The following is a 21127-nucleotide window of genomic DNA, read 5'->3' as shown; positions in this document are numbered from 1 at the left end:
TTTTTCTGTTTTCCAAATACTTCTGTATCTCCAGTGGCTTTCCATTGCTCTTAGGGATAAAAGCCATAAGTAATCCTTACTCTGTGCTACAAGTCTTCATGTGATTTTACCTTTTTGTCAACAGCTCATACCAATCTTCTTCCTCTTTAATTTTGTGCCCTGGTTTACTCCAACCTGAGGGCCACTGTACCTGCTGATCCCTCTTATTGGACTTGTTCCCCGTTTGCCTGATTAGTTATCTCTTAGATGTTAACATAAACATTTCCTCAAAGAAGGCTGTTCTGACCCTAGGCAACACAGATTAGGTCCTTCTCCTTATGCTTGCAAAGCACTGTGTATCTGTCCTTTGTGGCAGATAACATAGTTGTCTTTTCCACTTAATTCTATGAAGATCTGATTCATAACTTTCTCTATCAAAGGAATATTACTTCAACAACTTAATGATTGTTTTTGTTTATCATTGGACCTACAGCTCACATGTTAATGCCTAGACTCTCAGTAAATATTTATCTAGTGGACCTTTGGAAGTTTCTTCAACACTAAGGAGGGCTTGACTCAAAAAATTTCTATTGAGCTAGTGTTAGAGTTCTGGAATTTAGCATGGTGAACTGGTCTGTTTGGGAAATGATGTTTCATCTGCATTGAGTTTCTGTTGAGGAAAGTTAACACTTCTTGATCTTCTTCAGCATCATGGTCGCTGCTTAGAAATGCACTGTCATTTGAGGGACCTTCACATTTGTAGAACTGATTATAGTAATTATTTTCAGAGTACTTGTGCTTTCTTTTTGTTAACATATATTTACCTTTATGTTGCTTTACTTGCAATGTGGATGAGCCCGTATCCAAACCAGTGGTTGACTCATCACTGTAGAGAAAAATTGATTTTGACATCTTAAAAATAAGTTTCCTTTCAAGTAGGATAAGAATGCTGCAAACCAAAAAGGTGAGAATGTTTTATGGAGGCAGGGTGCAGTTCAGTGTTTATAATCTAGGATTCTTTGGTTTGTTTATTGCAGCAGTGGGCTTCCCTGGTGGCTCAGCTGGTAAAGAATCTGCCTGCAATGCGGGGACCCTGGGTTGGGAAGGTCCCCTGGAGAAGGGAATGGCTACCCACTCCAGTATTCTGGCCTGGAGAATTCCAGGGACTGTGTAGTCCATGGACTCGCAAAGAGTCAGACACGATTGAGTGACTTTCACTATCACTTTTTCATTGCAGCAATAAACAGCATCCCCATTAAAGCAATGGGATGATTTGCATAGCTTTGTGGTTTCGAAAGTATTGTTTTGACTGAAGTATGAGAAGCAGTTTGGGTGACTGTGAAGAAACCAGTTGTTAAGGTATTGCTCACTTGAACTACTGGAGGTGTGAGGTGAAGAGAAGTGGGTGGATTTCACCAGGAATCCAGATCTTGGGGATAGATTGATATGGGTGATAATAAGGAGGCAGTGGCAAGTATGACTCTTGATATTTTGATGTGGCCACTGACTGGATATAGCCATTCATTGTGATAGGATCTTTTGTTTTAAAAGTTCTTAAATTTGGAGATGAAGGAAGATAACTGGGTTTAAATATACTGTTAAATGTTTGTACTTAAAGATGCTCAAGACATATAAATACTTTATTTTTTAAATTCTTTACTGTCAATCATTCTGTAATTCTGAATAGTTGTCTTGCTCACTGTGCATATTTTCTGTCTCTGCAGCTTCTTTTTATAAATGCAGTATCTAATCATTCTTTTTTAAATTTTTATTTACTTGTTTATTTTTGGCTGTGCTGGGTCTTCATTGCTGGAGGGTTTTTCTCTGGTTGTGGGGAGCAGGGGCTACTCTAGTTAGTCAGAAGCACGAGCTTCTGACTGTGGTGGCATCTCGTGTTGCGAAGCACGGGCTCTAGGGCGCATGGGCTTCAGCAGCTGTGGCTGCGGGCTCAGTCATTAGGCTCTCGGGCTCTAGAACTCAGGCTTAGTAGTTGGGGAGCACGGGCTTACTTGCTCCACAGCATGTGGGCTCTTCCTGGACCAGAGATCAAACCCAGGTCTCCAGCATCGGTAGGTGGATTCTTAACCACTGCACCACCGGGGAAGCCCCATATAAATACTTTAATTTGGAGTTATACTTACGAACTTTGGTTAAGAAATTTAGTTTTATTTTTGTAAGAATTAACTTTACTTGTCGTTTTTGGCCCAGTTATTACCTTTTTCTGTTCTGAATCTGCCAGAAAGAACATTGTAATTTTTTTCTTTTAAACCTTACCAGGAGATGAGAAAATCTCTGATAAAGGAATAGTTTTAAACAGTATGTGCGAACGTGTGTTGCAGACTTCTCCCCTCATTCATTTCTAAGCTCACAGCATTTTACAGTGCTGGGGCTCAGGCACCCATGCTGGTGGTCGGTTCCTGCTGGTGGTTACGTGGGAGACAGTGGGCTCTCCCCCACGCTGGTGTGACTAGAAACACAGCTCCCAAGTGTGTTTCCCTGATCACTCTTCAGTAATATTGACAGCACCCTGCTCTTGGGAGTATCATGTCATATGCACAAAAACTGCTTTGTTGTTCTTGTGAGACTTGGCCATGAATGTGGACTGTGAAGAGCTCTAAAATTTTCAGCCTATTTTCTCTAACATAGAAGTTGTTCTTGGACCCCTTTATGCTCCTGACTTGTTCACATGGTGAAACGCACAGAGGGTTTGGTCTTATGGAGCATTCTGGGGTCATCATAGGACCAAGGGACAACTTGATTACTGTAGTGTTTGCTAGCCGTGGGCTTTCTGTCACATAGGATTCTTTGGTACGAGAAAAAATTGACTTTGGCTAACTGAAGCCAGAAAAACAAAAAGTATCAGAATACTATGAGTGAGTTCATAAAATGAGAGAACCAAGTGGTAGAAGGGAAAGGAACCGTAGTAGCTCTGGGGATGGAGAGAGCAAGAATTAGTGTGTAGTCTCTGCAGGTACTGGGCCCAAATGAATCAGCCCCAGCCGTTTTGTGTATGAGGCTGCACCTTGGTGTGCGTGTATGTGTGTGTTCCTTCAGAATTCACACTGCTCTGAGAGAGGGTCTCTGGTTGTCTTAGCCAGTGCAGGGCAGGGCGTCTGGGTTGAAAGTTTCCCTGGGACTTTCTTATTGGAGGATGGAGTAGCTTCCCAAAGGACATCTGCAGGTATGCTAGAAAAGTTCTCATTGCCGGTAGAGACTAACACTGATTCTGGTTCTTGTTATATTCAAATATATGTTTTTAGTAGCCTTTTAGATTTGACAGTGATGCAGACAACCCTTATTAATTTTTTTATATTGTGTAAATTAGTGTCTTTTAAACATTTAATTAAGACACAGACATGAATTTAAGATTTGGCTTATAATGTTATACCATTCTGTTATTTAACATTTATTTTTTGTGATGCTGCTGGTTTGTTTTCTCTTTTGTTTTTTTTTGTTTTTCGCTTCTGTTCTTTTCACAGCTGTTTGTAAGGTCTCCTCAGACAGTCATTTTGCTTTTTTTGCATTTCTTTTTCTTGGGGACAGTCTTGATCCTTGTCTCCTGTACAGTGTCACGAACCTCCGTCCATAGTTGATCAGGAACTCTGTCTATCAGATCTAGTCCCTTAAATCTATTTCTCACTTCCACTGTATAGTCATAAGGGATTTGGTTTAGGTCATACCTGAATGGTCTAGTGGTTTTCCCCACTTTCTTCAATTTCAGTCTGAATTTGGCAATAAGGAGTTCATGATCTGAGCCACAGTCCGCTCCTGGTCTTGTTTCTGCTGACTGTACAGAGCTTCTCCATCTTTGACTGCAAAGGATGTAATCAGTCTGATTTCAATGTTGACCAGCTGGTGATGTCCCTGTGTAGAGTCTTCTCTTGTGTTGTTGGAAGAGGGTGTTTGCTATGACCAATGTGTTCTCTTGGCAGAACTCTGTTAATCTTTGCCCTGCTTCGATCTATACTCCAAGGCCAAATTTTCCTGTTACTCCAGGTGTTTCTTGACTTCCTACTTTTGCATTCTAGTCCCCTATAATGAAAAGGACATCTTTCTTGGGTGTTAGTTCTAGAAGTTCTTGAAGGTCTTCATAGAATCGTTCAGCTTCTTCAGCGTTACTGGTCGAGGCATAGACTTGGATTACTGTGATATTGAATGGTTTGCCTTGGCAGTGAACAGAGATCATTCTTTTGTTTTTGAGATTGCATCCAAGTACTGCATTTCAGGCTCTTTTGTTGACTATGATGGCTATTCCATTTCTTCTAAGGGATTGCTGCCCACAGTAGTAGATATAATGGTCATCTGAGTTCAATTCACCCATTCCAGTCCATCTTAGCTTGCTGATTCCTAGAATGTCGATGTTCACTGTTGCCATCTCCTGTTTGACCACTTCCAATTTGCCTTGATTCATGGACCTAACATTCCAGGTTCCTATGCAGTATTTCTGTTTACAGCATCGAACCTTGCTTCTATCACCAGTCCCATCCACAAGTGTGTGTTGTTTTTGTTTTGACTCCATCCCTTCATTCTTTCTGGAGTTATTTCTCCACTGATCTCCAGTAGCATTTTGGGCACCTCCCGACTTAGGGAGTTCCTCTTTCAGTGTCCTGTCTTTGCCTTTTCATACTGTTCATGGGGTTCTCAAGGCAAGAATACTTGAGAAGTGGTTTGAAGTGGTCTGTCATTCCCTTCTCCAGTGGACCTTTGAAGTGGTTTGCTTTGAAGTGGTTTGCCATTCCCTTCTCCAGTGGACGACATTCTGTCAGACCTCTCCACCATGACCCGGCTGTCTTGGGTGGCCCCACACAGCATAGCTTAGTTTCTTTGAGTTAGACAAGGCTGTGGTCCATGTGATCAGACTGGCTAGTTGTCTGTGAAAAACAAAGGAGAAAGGAAAGCTATATCCATTTGAATGCAGATTTCCAGAGAATGGCAAGGAGAGATAAGAAAGCCTTCCTCAGCAACAGTGCAGAGGAATAGAGGAAAACAATAGAATGGGAAAGACTGGAGATCTCTTCAAGAAAATTAGACATACAAAGGGAACATTTTACAAAAAGATGGACTCAGCAAAGGACAGAAATGGTATGGACCTAACAGAAGCAGAAGATATTAGAAGAGGGGGCAAGAATACACAGAAGAACTGTACAAAAAGGATCTTCACGACTCAGATAATCACGAAGGTGTGATCACTCACACTCACCTAGAGCCAGATATCCTGGAATGTGAAATCAGTGAACCATAGGAAGCATCACTATGAACAAAGCTAGTGGATGTGATGGAATTCCAGTTGAGCTATTTCAGATCCTAAAAGATGATGCTGTGAAAGTGCTGCACTCAATATGCCAGGAAATTTGGAAAACTCAGCAGTGGCCACAGGACTGGAAAAGGTCAGTTTTCATTCCAGTACCAAAGAATGCTCAAACTACCGCACAGTTGTACTCACCTCACACGCTAGTAAAATAATGCCCAACATTCTCTAAGCTAGGCTTCAGCAATATGTGAACTGTGAACTTCCAGATGTTCAAGTTGGATTTAGAAAAGGCAGAGGAACCAGAGTTCAAATTGCCAACATCTGTTGGATATTTGAAAAAGCAAGAGCGTTCCAGAAAAACATCTATTTCTGCTTTATTGACTATGCCAAAGCCTTTGACTGTGCGGATCACAATAAACTGTGGAAAATTCTTCAAGAGATGGGAATACCAGACCACCTGACCTGCTTCTTGAGAAACCTGTATGCAGGTCAGGAAGCAACAGTTAGAACTGGACATGGAACAACAGACTGGTTCCAAATACGAAAAGGAGTACGTCAAGGCTGTATATTGTCACCCTGCTTATTTAACTTATATGCAGTGTACATCATGAGAAATGCTGGGCTGGAGGAAGCACAAGCTGGAATCAAGATTGCTAGGAGAAATATCAATAACCTCAGATATGCAGATGACACCACCCTTATGGCAGAAAGCAAAGTAGAACTAAAGAGCCTCTTGATGAAAGTGAAAGAGGAGAGTGAAAATGTTGACTGAAAGCTCAACATTCAGAAAACTAAGATCTTGGCATCCGGCCCCATCATTTCATGACAAATAGATGGGGAAACAGTGGAAACAGTGGCTGACTTTATTTTTTTGGGCTCCAAAATCACTGCAGATTGTGAGTGCAGCCATGAAATTAAAAGACGCTTGCTCCTTGGAAGGAAAGTTATGACCAACCTAGACGGCATATTGAAAAGCAGAGACATTACTTTGCCAACAAAGGTCCGTCTAGTCAAGGCTGTGGTTTTTCCAGTGGTCATGTATGGATGTGAGAGTTGGACTATGAAGAAAGCTGAGTGCCAGAGAATTGATGCTTTTGAACTGTGGTGTTGGAGAAGACTCTTGAGAGTCCCTTGGACTGCAAGGAGATTCAACCAGTTCATCCTAAAGGAGATCAGTCCTGGGTGTTCATTGGAAGTCCTGATGTTGAAGCTGAAACTCCAATACTTTGGCCACCTGATGTAAAGAGCTGACTCATTTGAAAAGACCCTGATGCTGGGAAGGATTGAGGGCAGGAGGTGAAGGGGACGACAAAGGGTGAGATGGTTGGATGGCATCACCGACTCAATGGACATGTGTTTGGGTGGACTCGGGGAGTTGGTGATGGACAGGGAGGCCTGGCCTGCTGCGGTTCATGGGGTGCAAAGAGTTGGACACGATCAGCCACTGAACTGAACTGAACTGGTTTGTTTTCCTATTTCAGTGTTCAGGACACTGCCTCAGGTGAAATTCAGGTAGAGAGCCTGGAGGGTTGTTTGAAGTTGCAATAATCAGATTAGTAACCGGGTGGAGGCAGTTGCTTTCTCTCTGCTTATCCTTCAGTTTGGATATTTGCTAGTAGAGGGAGGAGAAACATTTCCTGGAAATACAGAAATGGTCTTCCTTCTCTGGCAAGTCAGATCTTGAAAGTAATAATGCTTCTAGTTCCCTTGCACTTGGGGGAGGAGGTGTGTGTGTGCTGATGGAGGGGGCAGCAACAGGTTTCTCGACAGAACTCGTGGCGTCCCTGATTAGTATTTGGTGTATTAATACATTATCCGTCTTCTGATCATCAGGCTAAGTGATACACTGATACTTTGTGAGGTGTGTTAGGATGTATGTATGGTAGAGACTTGTTTTGGCTCCTTAAATCTGTGTTAATAGTCAAATGTCGTCAAACCACTAAAACTGAAACTAACCTGAGTCAGCTGGATAAAATGAGTCTTACCACCTCATCACAAAACAGTAGGTGACTAACCAGTAGAGTGAGCAACTACGGGGCTGCGTTTGTCTACTAACAGTAATCAAATTATACTTCAAAAGCAGCTCCTTTTGTATATTTTCTAAGTGCCACCTGCCTGTTTGTTTACAAACTGAGATGTGTCTCAGTGCCCAAAGGAATAAGAGATAAGCAGTAATTCGTAGCTCTTCTAAGTTTCTGACCCCCAAACATCAATAACTGAAAAGAAAAAATCACTGAAGGACCCGCTTTCCTCTCCTTCCCCATCTCTGTATTTGTGCTTTACTTGACATCAGGTGTCCCGCCAGTGTGGGAAAATGGTTGTGAAGCCTGGAAATCCTCACAAAAGGTGAAGAAGGAGCGTAGACCAGGAGAGAGGACAGGCCGTTTTGCTTAGCTCTTAGACGCAGTGTGTAGCAGCAGTGCATGATGGTGAAGAATCTGAGCTGGAACCCTGCTGCTTCACTGCGTGTGTGATCTCAGATATGTAACCTCTTGCAGTCTTTCCTGTCCTTTGGTGTTACTGTGAAGGATGTATACGATCGTGTGTGTACAGTTCTTGAACACACTACCAGGCACACAATGTATGCTCAGTCACTACATAGTTCTCCTGCTTTGCTGACACTACTTTTATAGGGGTTTGGGAATAGATTTTAATAAGATTCCAATTGATTTTATGTGATTATACTGTATATTCAGAGGTGAGAACTTTATTTACTTGAATTAGAATTTCATCATCTGTAATTTTAATCAAAATAAACTAGTGTGGATAGTGAAAGTTTTGGTATTTTTATTTTCCATGATATCTCTTGACACTTTGAGCATAAAGATTACATAGTTGTTCCTGTAATTTTTTCTTTGACCAGATGTAAGTGCAGTCATTAAAATTATATTTTCATATATAATAAAAATCACATGGTACTTGGCATAATTAATATTTGGTGAGATGTTTGAATAAGCATTGTGTTTTTTAAATCATAATATGAACATGAAAATCATCCTGCTGAAAGAAATCAGCTTGCATATTCAGAATGGAAGGTCAAAAATAATAATAGAATATTGATTTTAAAATAAGGATTTTTAGCAGTACTAAAGCACTTTGTTATTTGATTCAGTACTCTTTGAGAACTTGGAGGGTCATTAGATTCCCATAAGTTTTCAATACGGTGTTATTAGGTATATAGAAATGATTTTAAATTGACACCTGAGATAGGAATTGAATTGTCTGTTAAGAATTCTATTTTTCATTAGTTATCTTTTTAAACTTGAATTTTTCTGGTAGGAAAATACTATCTTTTAAAGATACTGCACTGTAGTAATAATTTGTACAAATAGTGTTTGGATTCTGTTTCTGAGTGTGTATACCTGTGCATGCACACATGTGCACGTACACTTTTAAAAAAAGAAAACTTCTGAAGTATTCATAGAATTCTCTATACTGAGGGAAGGGTTCCTTTTACTTTTCATCACACTCATTTGGTATTATCCTCCTATATGTGACCTTTGTCTAGTAATTTTGGTACTTAATAATTTTAGTCTTTTTATGACCATACAGAATAAAGTATGTGAAAAACAGACCTTACCAAGAGCTGGGGTAATGTAGCTCAGCATTCAGAATTATTCTGTGTAGAACAGAACGTTTAGATGACTGAATTAAAAATGGGAGATAAGCCGAGTATCAGTAGAATTAAACACATTAAATTATAAGTACTGAAACATTCTCTGTGATTTTGAACTTTAATAGATGTTTCAGTGGATAACTCTTCAGAATAGAATCAAGGATAAAAATGATTGACATTAGAATTAGCATAAGTAACATCCTTACTGAATCAAGATTGATAGATTTATATACTGGTGTGAAATGAAAGCACTGTTTTAAAATTAATGGGTTAGTATTTCTTGATTTTAAAATTTGTAATGGAGCCAACAAAATTTCTGTGAAATATTTGGACCATAACACTCAGTGAAGGTTTTTTGTTTACCCTTTTTATTAAAAACTTGGTAAAAGTGCATTGTATACATTGTTCATCCTAGAATCAAGTGTTTCATCAAACATTTGTAGTTTTTCCCCCATCCCTCCCCGAAAGTTTTTAATCAGTGGAACAGGATATTTGTCACCCACCAAATTAAAAACTGCAGGTTTGTAAACTTGGCACTCAGAGAACGAAGTAGGTGCCATAAAATGATGAAGTATCGGCATGTGTACACCTGCTGTCAGGAAATAAACTTCCCATATGTTGTGGTTTGGCAGACATGCATCTTAAAATGTATTGAATGAAACTGCTGCTACACCCTTTATCCTTTATCTGTTTTCAACAGTGCATTCTGTTTGTGCCTATAAGTAATCACGGATGCTTCAGTTAGAGGAGAATGATAGATTTTTTTCAGATATGCTTGAAGTTAAGTGGTGATGCTCCTTGAGAATGCAGTAACTGGCTGATTGAGGAAATCAGTGAAGTACTAGCTTGGCCCTGAACACCAACGAGGAAACAAACTTTCTGTTTTGAACATTTAATTTTTTTTTTTTTTTTTTTTATAAAAACTTGAGCCTGAGACACATTAATTTTTCACATTTTATCACGTCATGTCAAAATAATTTCCCCCAATAAATGTGAATACTGATAAAAGAAAATGAACATCTCAGTTGTTTTTAAAAAGTGAATACTTAGATGAGAACTTCATTGCTGAAACCTCTGAACTTTATAACTATGTTTATGGAATACCGCAACTAAATCTTATTACATGGAATATGGTTTTTAGAACTCTAGAAGAGGTCAGAAAATTTGTCCTTTATAAAGTTTGCTTAAAATTGACAGTAATGTTTTATTTACATATATTGAAATGGAAAACTAAATCTAAAATGAAGAGTCTTTTGACCATCTCCATTTTCTTAAATTAAAATTTACGTGGAAAACATGCAGATACATCCTCTTGGCCCCTAACGTAAGATTCGAACCATTGATGTATGCATGCCTGTTATTGCATGTTAATACACAGAATCCCCCTATGTGGATTTTTTAAGTAGATTTTTTAATAGGTTGTTTTGGGATACTTTTTTGTTATATAATGTATTTTTAAGAATTACCTTCTTCAGAAATTAAAAACAATGTTTTTGGATTCCTTTATGTGATGGGTTCTAACTAAAACTTGCTCCTGTGGATGTAATCACAATCATGTTAGCTACACATGCGTTGAGCAGTATTTTACAGGCTGCACGTTTTGGAGGGGGGGAAAGTCTTTTCTAATGTAGTTTACGGTGGCGATACCTGCCTGCCTTTTCTTTTGCTGCGTTGGCACAAGCGTTGTGCTTATTTTGTTGTAAATGGTTCCAGTATTTTATCAGTTCACTAGGCTGGAACTGATGAGAGGTAATTAGGTGGCTGTATTTACAGCTTGAGTAAGAAACTCGCCAGTGATTGAACACAAACTCATTGGGAGGGGGCACAGGATCGATTCTCAGCTTGGCGAGACAGATCCCCACATACACGTCTTCCAAGTGCAAGCGGCGGATGCTTAAAGAAGCTTTAAACACCTTCTCTGCCAGATCTCCAGAGAAAACATAGCCAGTCCCGGAACAGAAGACAGGATAGCGTTCACTAGGGTAGAGGTCTGGTGGCATGTACCACTTGCTGTCTTTGTTTCGATTGGGTGCATATCCCCTCATTAGGTAACCAGTAAAATAGTTATGTCTAGGAGGCAGGTCTGGCTTCAATAACTTATGTATTAAATACTCGGTATTGACAAACATGTCACTGTCAGTTTTCATTACATAAGGAATCCGCGGACAGTATGTTGCAACCCAGTTCATGCCCATGAGTGTTTTAATGGTCAGATTATAGTATGTGTCTAAGTATTCCTGTTGGATAATGTCGTGGTACTGTCTGCTTTCTTCCAATATTGCACGTTGAAGGTAGCCACTTGATTTAATACTTACGCCTAAAAGAAAAATCCTTGTGATTTGAATACCAGGTGCTAGACTCTCATTGCCCCATGTTTGCCGAATAGCTCGTCTGGCTTCTGTTTGTCCAGGTTCCGCAGCGATAAGTAGTATTAAAAAGGGGCTTTTCTCCTGGCACTTTTCAGGTTCATTGATGATGTATTTGAAATGGTAACCATTTGGGTGTCCAGTACCTTTCTCATTGTAAATGCTTCCGTTGGCACCAAGCGTGTTCTCCAGCCCTGTAACTCCTTGCACTGACAGATCCGTGTTGTTGGGGTCAGTTGCTGTTTGAGGCCTCAGGGTCTGAGGGACAGTTTCTTTCCAAATGTTCCGAAGAGAACTGTGATTTGTCTCACTTTTTGTAGAACGAAACCCACGGAAAGTGTACGTCACAGGGTTTTCTTTGAATCCAGCTCTGCCCGGCAGCCAGTCATGATGATTGAAAAACAGAAACATAGCAAAAAGAAACACGAGAGAAAGTACACCAATAAGATGGGTCCGAAACAGGGACCTCTTGGCATTCCAGCTCATCTTTGCAAAGCAGCAGTGTCTCCTCCTCCACTGAAGCATGTTGTAAATATCCAGTAATGGATGAGAGACACTGGCGGCTGGGGAACGTGTCCTTCTCCTGAATCAATACTCTTCTTTGGTAGTCATTTTCTAATTCGGTCACGTCGTCTCCCTCGCAGTCATTCTGTAAAGAGGAATCATAAAAGTTTACAAAATGCTAAATACCACAGAACTGCTTTAAAGAGACTAATAAAATTAGGGCAGATGGGAATTTTTAAGCTGTGAAAATATGATCGCCCAGGAACAAAGTTTACAATTTGTCTTCCCTTGGCAACCTAATGTCCTGAGAACAGGATTAATTTTTTAAAAAATACAACTTTGGAGCGCAGTGAGCACTTTTAAGAGAGGTGATGGATTTTTCTTCCACTTGTTTCATCATCTCAGTAGCTCTGGTCATTTGTTCTTTTGACTAAAGTTAAGACTGAAAGTTGTGTGCATGGAGGAGAGAAACGCTGCTGGATTCCTGGGAGAGGCCGTGTAAAGAGGCCTGAGAGCAGATGGAACATGTATTGGCATTAATTAAAATTGATTTGACATACCATTGGTGGTATGGTGCACAGTCAGCGGCCTTTTTTGTAAAATGGTCATGTATCAGTTGTGGGACAGACGGTGCAAGGTTGATTATGGCAGAGTTCTGTTAGTCACAGTACACTGCTTGGCATGTTTCCATTGGCCCCTCCTGTGTGGAGAAAGTCAATGAGAAGATGCACCTGTCAAAATTAATTTTCAGGGTTCAGTAACTTCAGCGCAAGATTGCAAGACAGTAATAAATGATGAACATTTGCAAATACCCTTTTCTCATTTTAACCTTCCACTTCAAATGTGAGATTCAGATCATTGTCTTTACTTAAACATAAGATTGATTTTTAAAATATAGCAACTAATTATCTATCTGTGGCCTTCACAGTACTATCACGTACTTCAGTTGAATCTCCATGTTAGAATTAGCAAAGGACTGCTTTGAATAGTCTTCTGAGTTTTTCAAAATATAGACATTAGGTACTATTATATCCTCAGTTGTTTAAAATTTTAAATTTCACAGAATGCATTTTAAAAGATTTTTGAGTTATGCTGTGTTCTAAATTTGCATGTGGTGAATTTATTACATTTGTAGGACTTCACTGACACTTAGACTTGCTTGACACTTAGAGCCCTACATTTAGAAGACAAAAATTATGAGCTGACAATATGGGAGGTTCATGATGCCATGTATTAAGAACTGGTCTTTGAAGAAGTTTTTCAGTGCATAGCACAGATTTGTTCATGTTTTTTCAGTTCTTGGTTTTTCTGGATCAAGGTGTGGGGGTAGAGGATAGGTGAGGAGCTATAGCTTGAATTCTATTAAAAGAGAATAAAAACTTTTTGAAAAGGGGACTAATGTTTAATTTTAACTTTTTCAACGTTTTATTGTGAAAATTATATAAGGAAGAGAAAACTGGTCAATTAAAAATTTATTGTAAGAGCATTTATTAGAAATTTTATATATATGTGTGTGAATGTGTTTATTTAGCTTGTGATACTAAGAAGTTTATGGTTATACCAAATATACTTCGATATGAAATTTAATTACTTGGGGGAAATAATGGCATTTACATGGAAGTCCTCATAAAATTGAATAACTAGAATAACATTCACTTATATAAAATGAAGTATTTAGAAAATATTGGTTGAAAGTATTAGACACATGTATGAATGAAAGTATTCTAGTAACAGCCACTAGGAGGAGCAAGTAGGTGGGAATTTGAACGGACTTCTAAAGTATAATAGTATAGGCACCAGCTTTTGATAATTTCTAGTATATGAATGTACTTTTAGAAGTTATCATTTTTCTCGGATATAAGAAATTATTTAATCATCTTGTGAGATAGGAGCAGTGCTTTTTTTTTTCTTTTTAATTTTTCAGGTTTTAAAAACATAGAATCTAGTTATTTATTAGAATTTATTCACTTGAACTTTAATTTCACATTACTCTGATGAAGACCAAGACTTCCCTGTACCAGTAAAACAGTTCTGTTGTGAACTCAGCTGAAAATAATAGCGCTGAGTGTTCTAGTTTAGAAACTCACTTTTTTTTTTTATAGTTGGTCATTCTGTTGAGATGAGAAAACTAAGCTTTTATTTTCAAATGAAATATTAGATAAATAGTAATAATTCTTCCTCCACCCCATAGAGGCCAGTAGCTACGAGGGTTATGTGTGTAAATTTAAAAGAAACAAAGCTTGCTTTTAATATTTATTTGATAATCTATTTTAAACATTCCAAAACTAAATTAAATCTATCATCTTTCTGTTGACATAGAATGCTTGAAATCTGGTTGAAGTCTAATCATGTAGATCTTTCAAGAGTGTAAATTTGATGGTTTAAGAAGCAATAAATAGAAGGTCAGATATTTGAATGAATAAAGAACTAAAAAATGAATGCAGGTAAATATATTAGTAAATTGTATTTTTATGGCAGTATGCCTGAAGTGATGTTTCTAAAGTACTTCAGTGTTACAGAAAAGAGCCAATTATTATATATTGTAATCTGGCATGGTACCCATAGTTTATGGTCCTGTGTGATTTTATAGCAGTATGTAATGGAGATGCATCTTAATTTAAATTCATTATATTTGTATGTTTGTAAATATTAAGCTGCTCAAACTTGAAATCTGTATATAACCCGTTTCACAACTCTCCCATTGGTAAATGTAGTACATATGTCTAGCCTTTAAAATTTCTTTATTAAAAGTTTTTCAGGTATTTATCATAATTGTTTTGTTAGAAAGTACAGTTAAAGTAACAATTCCTCCTCCTATTAGATGATAAAATTCTTTTCCACTTACTGCCTGTTGTACATTAATTCTTAAGAAGTGGTAATAAAACTAGAAAGTTGAAATATTTTGATATTCTAAATAGTCTTTGCACTTTTACATTTTCACAGTAGCAGTAGCTTTGATTTATCTTTTATGGGTTTTTATGATAATATTGTCAAGTTATTCATGTGTATTTACATCTTATGGGTTGACGCTCATGGAGAGGATGTTACTGTAAAATGTTACCTTTTTGTCTCACACACACACTCATGCTTTGTTTTTATTATCTGGCTTTTAAAAGTGTTGATATTTTTAGTCCGTTGGAACAGTTCTAGAGTTTAGGGGTGCCTGAGTAAAAAACTCTGCACTCCTATTTTGAGATAGATAGCTAATAAAAATGTTTAATTGGTGACTTTAACATTGAGAGATAAAGGCTCTAAAAGAGACTTGAGGTTTTTTGTTTGTTTAATACCGTCTGATTTCATTCTTTAATGGACTAAATGCTGTGAGTGAGAGTTGGTGTTGAACTGTAATAATAATAGGCCTGATAGACTTGTTTAATCTTAATTTTAGAATAAAATGCTTACATATGTCTTTAAAATGTTTGCCTTTTGTGATGATTAAATAATGAGTTGTGCTATGAAGTTGAGCAAAAATCGGAATCTTTGAGGACCTGTAAAAATTTTTAGAAATACATGAGTTCCTGAGCCATGAGCTGCTATTCTGGGATTGTTACTAAAATAGTTTATTAGATTCATTTTTGCCCTGCACACACATACTGTGCGAATAGTTCACTGTTACATATTTATATAGCCTGGCACAGTGGCTACATTTAAGTTTAATTTTTTGACCTTGTATTGCTGTTACATGGATATTTTTATATCAGAGTATTTTCATATTATGTTTTTGAGTTTCACTTTAAAAATGATCACCAAAACCAATCTTATATTTTGATCATTTAGAACCAGTCTGTTGCCTAAAGTAAAGACTTGCTGTTAGTAATATTAGCAAGTATTTATATTTCTTTGTTTGAAGTTGTATTCGTGGACATGTAAATCTCCTGTGGTAGTGTGCTGTGCATAAACACACACTGCCTTCTGTGATCCTGTACAAATGCTTTCCTTTTAGTATCTTACAGTTCAGTGGTACTTAAAATTTGTTGATAGTCTTCAGAGGTTGTGCTTGTTATTTTTATTTAGGGAGATGGACATAGGAGGGAAGATTTTGTTACTAAAACCTGCTCTATATTAAGATTTTGCTGTAAAAGGACTGAAAAAGCTCTTAATATTAGGATCATTTTTTTATACCATTTAGTGTAATTTTACTGCATTGACTCCTTTGATAGCCATTTTAAGGAGAGCCCTTTAATTTACTGGATAAGGATTCAACTTGACCTAATTTGATAGAGGATTGCTGTGTTTTCTTTAGCGGGTTTCAGATTTTTTTTTTTTAAGTTTCATTTTTCAGAGAAGCCTTTAAGCACATCTTGTTACTATTTGCCTTTTCTGTAATCCATAATTACTGCAAGCTACATATTTACTTGAATAAAGCAGTGACAGCTTGTCTTCTAAACAGTGACAAATTTTAAAATCATATATTTAGAAACCCTCTCATAGTTTCAAGGACAGTGAAATGTATGAACTTGTTTATTAGAGATTAGTTCCTCCTGGGCTATAAAAAGGTAACAGACATTTAAATGAGTATCACACACAAGATATCGACATACCTTCCTTGGTCAGGCCATTTATGTGGCGAGGATTATGCCCACTGAAGATACTTTTGGCACGCCATCGCTCCAGCGAAAAGATGCTATCAAACACGCACACCTCCCCCAACAGTCTGCCTCCTGCGATTGCTTTTCACAGGGTCCAAAGTGTCCATCTGTCTGCTTGTCTTCCCGTTCCCTTCCTTGTTCATATGGGTCCTAATCTTCTGAGGTTTTTCCTTTCTTTCATTTTCTCTTTCTTTAAACAAAAGAGCTGTGGTGGTTCGTTCTGTTTGGAGCACTGTCGACTCTTCCCAACAGTTGATGCATTGAAGCTTTTTACATCTGCTGTCTTCCTGGCCGGACAATGCAGTACTCTATTCTCTTCTCAGTATCCATATTTCTAGTAAGAACCCTGAGCTGCAACGTAAAGCAGCCAGAGCTAGAATGGAGTGCTCCGATTGTATTGGAAAAGAGCAGGATTTAACTCTCTCTCGTCGTTGCCTGGCAGCTGCAGGAAGGATTTTGAGCAGTTTCACTGGGGTTTTAGTCTGTAATATGAAATCCACGGTTCCTCAGCTGCTGCACAGGCAGGCAGCAGTTTAAATGTGGGCTTGACAGATGCTCTCTCTGACAGAGCAGAATTTAACGTCATTGCTTGGCTGAATCCCACGTGATTGTTTGCATTCATTTTGATTAAAAACCCAAGGTAGGGAGAAGCTTAGAGATTTTGCTTCTTTGTGTTAAATTATTATAGTCAATGTAAGAGTAGTGATAAGTGAATAATACAAAAATGGAAGGATTATGAAATGAATGGTTATTTTATTTTTTTCAGCTTATTCCCCCCTCTTTTTTTTTTTTTAAACTTTACATTCAAGCACAGATTTTCTGAATGTTTTCAATGTTAAGATGTTGGTTTTCATGTTACCTGCATGATTTTACCGGGCATGAGCCATATAGCGTTAGTATGTAACTTGGTGTAATTTAACCCTTTCATTGCACTCCTTCCCTTGAGGGTTTTTTTTTTCCTCAAATTGTTTTAACTTTAGTTTTACTAATATTTAGTTACAACTCATAGACCATTTTTAATGAGTAACTTAGACATCCCCCCATTATTTTCTGGAGTTTATATAAATCAGCTGCCATGAATTGTTTTACTGACACATGATTGGATACAGCCACTTTTTTTATGTGCAGTTTCTAGTGTTCTTGAAGGCAGCAAAAGTTTATTTTTAATCACTTTGTAATGTCATCATTTAGTTTTTCTTTTTCTTTAAAATTACTTGTTTTGTGGAATTCAACAAAATAATGTAATAGATAAAGCATAGTTGCACAGAATCTTGGGTGGGTAGTGAGATCTTACTAATCATATTTATTTGTCCTAATATTTCAGGATGGTTTAGTAACTTGCCATCAAGCAAAGTTTTCCATAAACACTAGATACTCACTCTGAAATATTTCTTTGTATGACTAGTCTGTTGGGCACCTTGCTGCTTTTTTTCTTCAAGTACTGGGGGCATTGTTTTTTATTAAAATAGCTTGAATTATTAGGTTTTCCTCAGATTTTAGGGACATTAACTCATAGAAATTTACCATTTTGAAACTTAAGCCATATATTTGTGGTCATATATTTTTGGTCCCACCTATTTTCCCTACTAATGTATGTTGTTTCAAATATAGATTTATGTTTTCTCTAATATTTTTAATTTTTTGTTTTCATTTTATTTTTCAGTGTAAATGATGAATTGTGTTTTGTAATTTTAGGAATCCTAAGACTTTTTTTTTTTTTAAGGGGTGTATGTGATTTTCCTGGAAATGTTAGTCAGAACATTAAGAATTTTACAGATGGGAAACCTAAGGCCTGGAGCTTTGGCTTTTCCTGGTAAAGTGTGAAGTATAGAACTAAAACCCAGATTTCTTGGCATTTAGTCCCTAAGTCCACACATATTACATGTTCGCTACTCTTTGTTTTTAATTAAACTTAGGTGGCAGAGTGATGGTTAAGTGCCTGCTTAAAATGACTTATTTTATAAAAGTATAAGTAGATCTTACTAGATCTCTATTTATCAGTAATTCCTGACGTAAGATTTGACTGTACTAGTAGCAGCAATGACTCAATTCATGTTGTGTGCCGAGCCTGCTTGAGCTGTTATATAAATGACTTTTTCTGATAAGGTTTTATTATTGTAATACCCATTTTAAAGATGAAGAACTGGAGTTTAGAGTTATAAAACAATTATCCCAAATATCAGATGATTAGTGATAAGAAAGAGTCCAGCTGGGAATTACAGCAAATATAAGTTGTTCTCAACCATTATGCTGCATGGCCCTGCTGGAGAACTGGGGGAATTTTTCCCTGTTACTAGCACAGCATGGGGCTTCCCTGGTGGCTCAGTGGTAAATAATCTGCCTGTTCACTCAGGAGATGTGGGTTCAATCCCTGGGTTGGAAAGATCCCCTGGAGAAGGAAATGGCAACTCACTCCAGTATTTTTGCCCGGGAAATCCCATGGACAGAGGAACCTGATGGACTGCAGCCCATGGGGTCTCAGAGAGTCAGACGTGACGGAGCACACCATCACAGCATACCAAGAGATCATTCATAGGGTTTTAAATGTTCAGATGTTTGTGTTTTTGGTTTATTTACTCGATCAGTAGCTATGTATCTGATCAACTACTGTGTGCCAGCATTTGCAATTAGGCACACCTTAATAAATGTTAAAGATACAAAGATGGTTTAGATGCATCCCCTGCCCTTCCTCCAGGAAGGATAAAAGAGTTATTTTGGCTGTTTTTTTGATTGCCCCACTGAATTTCTTATGGATCTTGACTATTAACTCCTTAGATAACCTGCTGGTTAGTGGTCCCTGCAGTTGGGTGGAGCCCTTGAAATCCCAGTAGACTATTGTCTCAACTGAGCAAGTGTTCATATGGCAGAGGAGACTTCTGAAAGCTCGTGAGAGGATACCTGTGTGCCAAATCAGAGCTTACTTTAAACTTTCAGGTGCAGCTGCATTCTGTTTCTTACGTTTAAGTTAAGCTAGCTTAGGAACTTTACAGAAAAACAGCAGACATGAGATAAAAGTTCCTTCAGTGATTTTTCTAGCAACCTGCATGTTTCCAGCCAAGAAAAGCTGTAAAAATCTTATGACAGGCAAGCTTGTAGAAGCTCTTCCTTCAGTCTAGTTTCTTTTAACATCTGAATTCTATGGTTAAACTTTCTCACTAAATGTGACAGATTTCTTTATCAGACTCAGCAAACTGGCAGCTATTTTGTTAAGTTTTATAGTTATAAATGTCTTGTAGTTTTTGTCTGCTTTTTAATTTTATAGCACATCCCGGGTGGGAAAATTGGTGAATATTACTATATGCATCATGGCCAGAATTATCCAGGTTCATATTAGGGTATTCCTGTGCATGTCTAGAATATCCCTTAAGGAGTCAGAATTTAAAGACAGAATTTGCTGTGCCTCCTAACTCTTTTAAGTCTTAAATGGGTACAGAAATAATAATTTTTTTATTCATGTTGTTAATAGTTTTTGAGTGATTATTACATGATCAATCAGGTATAGATTTGTTCAGTATGTAATAGGACAGGTAAATGATTTCATGAATTATATTATGTATCTATATAAATTCAACTAAATGACCTTGGTAAAAAGAATGCTGGAGAAAGGAATGTGGAGATAGCACTTCAACCAGGGTGGGTGATGAGCAAACAGCCTTGGGAGACATGAATCAATTTTCCCTTCATTGGTCTCCATTCCTGTTTATGCTTTGGTCTGGCTAGTAGGCCCCTGAATGCAAGCCATTTATTTCACCTGAAAAACTAGCTATCTTTTTACACTGCTGGAGAAAACTCTTAATGTTTTGGAGCAGATGTAATTTCCAACGTAATACACTGAAAAATTCCATTTATACCACATTAGTTAGGTAACACCTTCAGTTTTATTGAGATAATCAGCAGTTTTGCATGGCAATGTTTACTTGGAGTTTATCTAGAGACTGCTTTGACTTAAAATCAAATGACATCTTTTTCATTACATAAAAAGATTTGGACAGATGACATATTTTTGCCTATTTACTATTAGTAGTTTTCCTTTTTGAAAAGAACTGGATGTGTTTATTAAGAATTTCGTATTTTCCTTTGACCCTTATTGATGTTTTACAAACCAGTTTTACTTTTCTTTGAACTCACAGAGCAGGAATTAGCTGATTGCGAATTAGCAATCTCAGAATGACCACAAGTGTCAGTGTTTGCCTGCCTTACTATTTTGCCTTCAGTTTTCACTCATATGTTTAAGAATTTCTATTGACTTGAAAGCGGAGCTAGGTTTAAATGTCTCTTTGACATTTGTCTATTTTAATTCACACAAACTATTAATGATTCTAAGAGAAAAAGTAAGCATCTAAAATCAGCAGTAATTTGGAAAGTATTGTAACGATAAAGGCATACCTCAGAGATATTTGGGATTCAATTCCAGGCTACTGTAGTAAGTGAGTATTGAATTGAAGTGAGTCACAGGAACTTTTTTGTTTCCCAGTGCATAGAAAAGTTATGTTCCCAGTATATTTTGTGCAAGAATAGTATTATGTCTAAAAAACAACGTACATATTTTAATTAGAAAATGGTAACTGTGATCTGACAACATAGGTTTGTCATAAGCCTTCAATCTGTTAAAAAAAAAAGTGCAGTATATGCAGTGCAATTAAAGTATGCCTTTTTGCTTGTATATGCTTTGGTTTCTCAGTAGCACAGCTCTTTCCTTTCAGCACAAATCAACTAGAATCTTTCAATTGTTTTTTTGGCACACACAAAATAATCTTGGAGGTTAGAGCTGGGTGGTATTGAGCTTGCTACTGCTTTCCTAGGACACGTTCTAGAAGTTTAC

At 37.5% G+C, this 21127-nt stretch overlaps 2 protein-coding genes across 2 annotated transcripts in view; one reads left to right on the top strand and one right to left on the bottom strand.

The window, feature by feature from the left end:
- The window catches only part of CDC73 (cell division cycle 73), a 93645-nt gene that overhangs the window by 35490 nt on the left and 37028 nt on the right, over positions 1-21127 (top strand). The gene's annotated exons all lie outside the window — the stretch shown is intronic.
- On the bottom strand, positions 9301-16798 carry B3GALT2 (beta-1,3-galactosyltransferase 2). The gene is made up of 2 exons (XM_065936710.1): positions 16258-16798; positions 9301-11861 (listed from the first exon to the last, which is right to left on the bottom strand). The coding sequence occupies exon 2, from the start codon at positions 11735-11737 to the stop codon at positions 10469-10471; it is 1269 nt and encodes a 422-aa protein (XP_065792782.1). The 5' UTR covers positions 11738-11861; positions 16258-16798; the 3' UTR covers positions 9301-10468.

This window comes from Muntiacus reevesi, chromosome 5 (genome assembly GCF_963930625.1).
Source record: "Muntiacus reevesi chromosome 5, mMunRee1.1, whole genome shotgun sequence".
Classification (NCBI taxonomy): Eukaryota; Metazoa; Chordata; class Mammalia; order Artiodactyla; family Cervidae; genus Muntiacus; species Muntiacus reevesi.
Note: the sequence above shows the minus strand (reverse complement) of the source record. Positions and strands in the feature narration are given on the sequence as shown.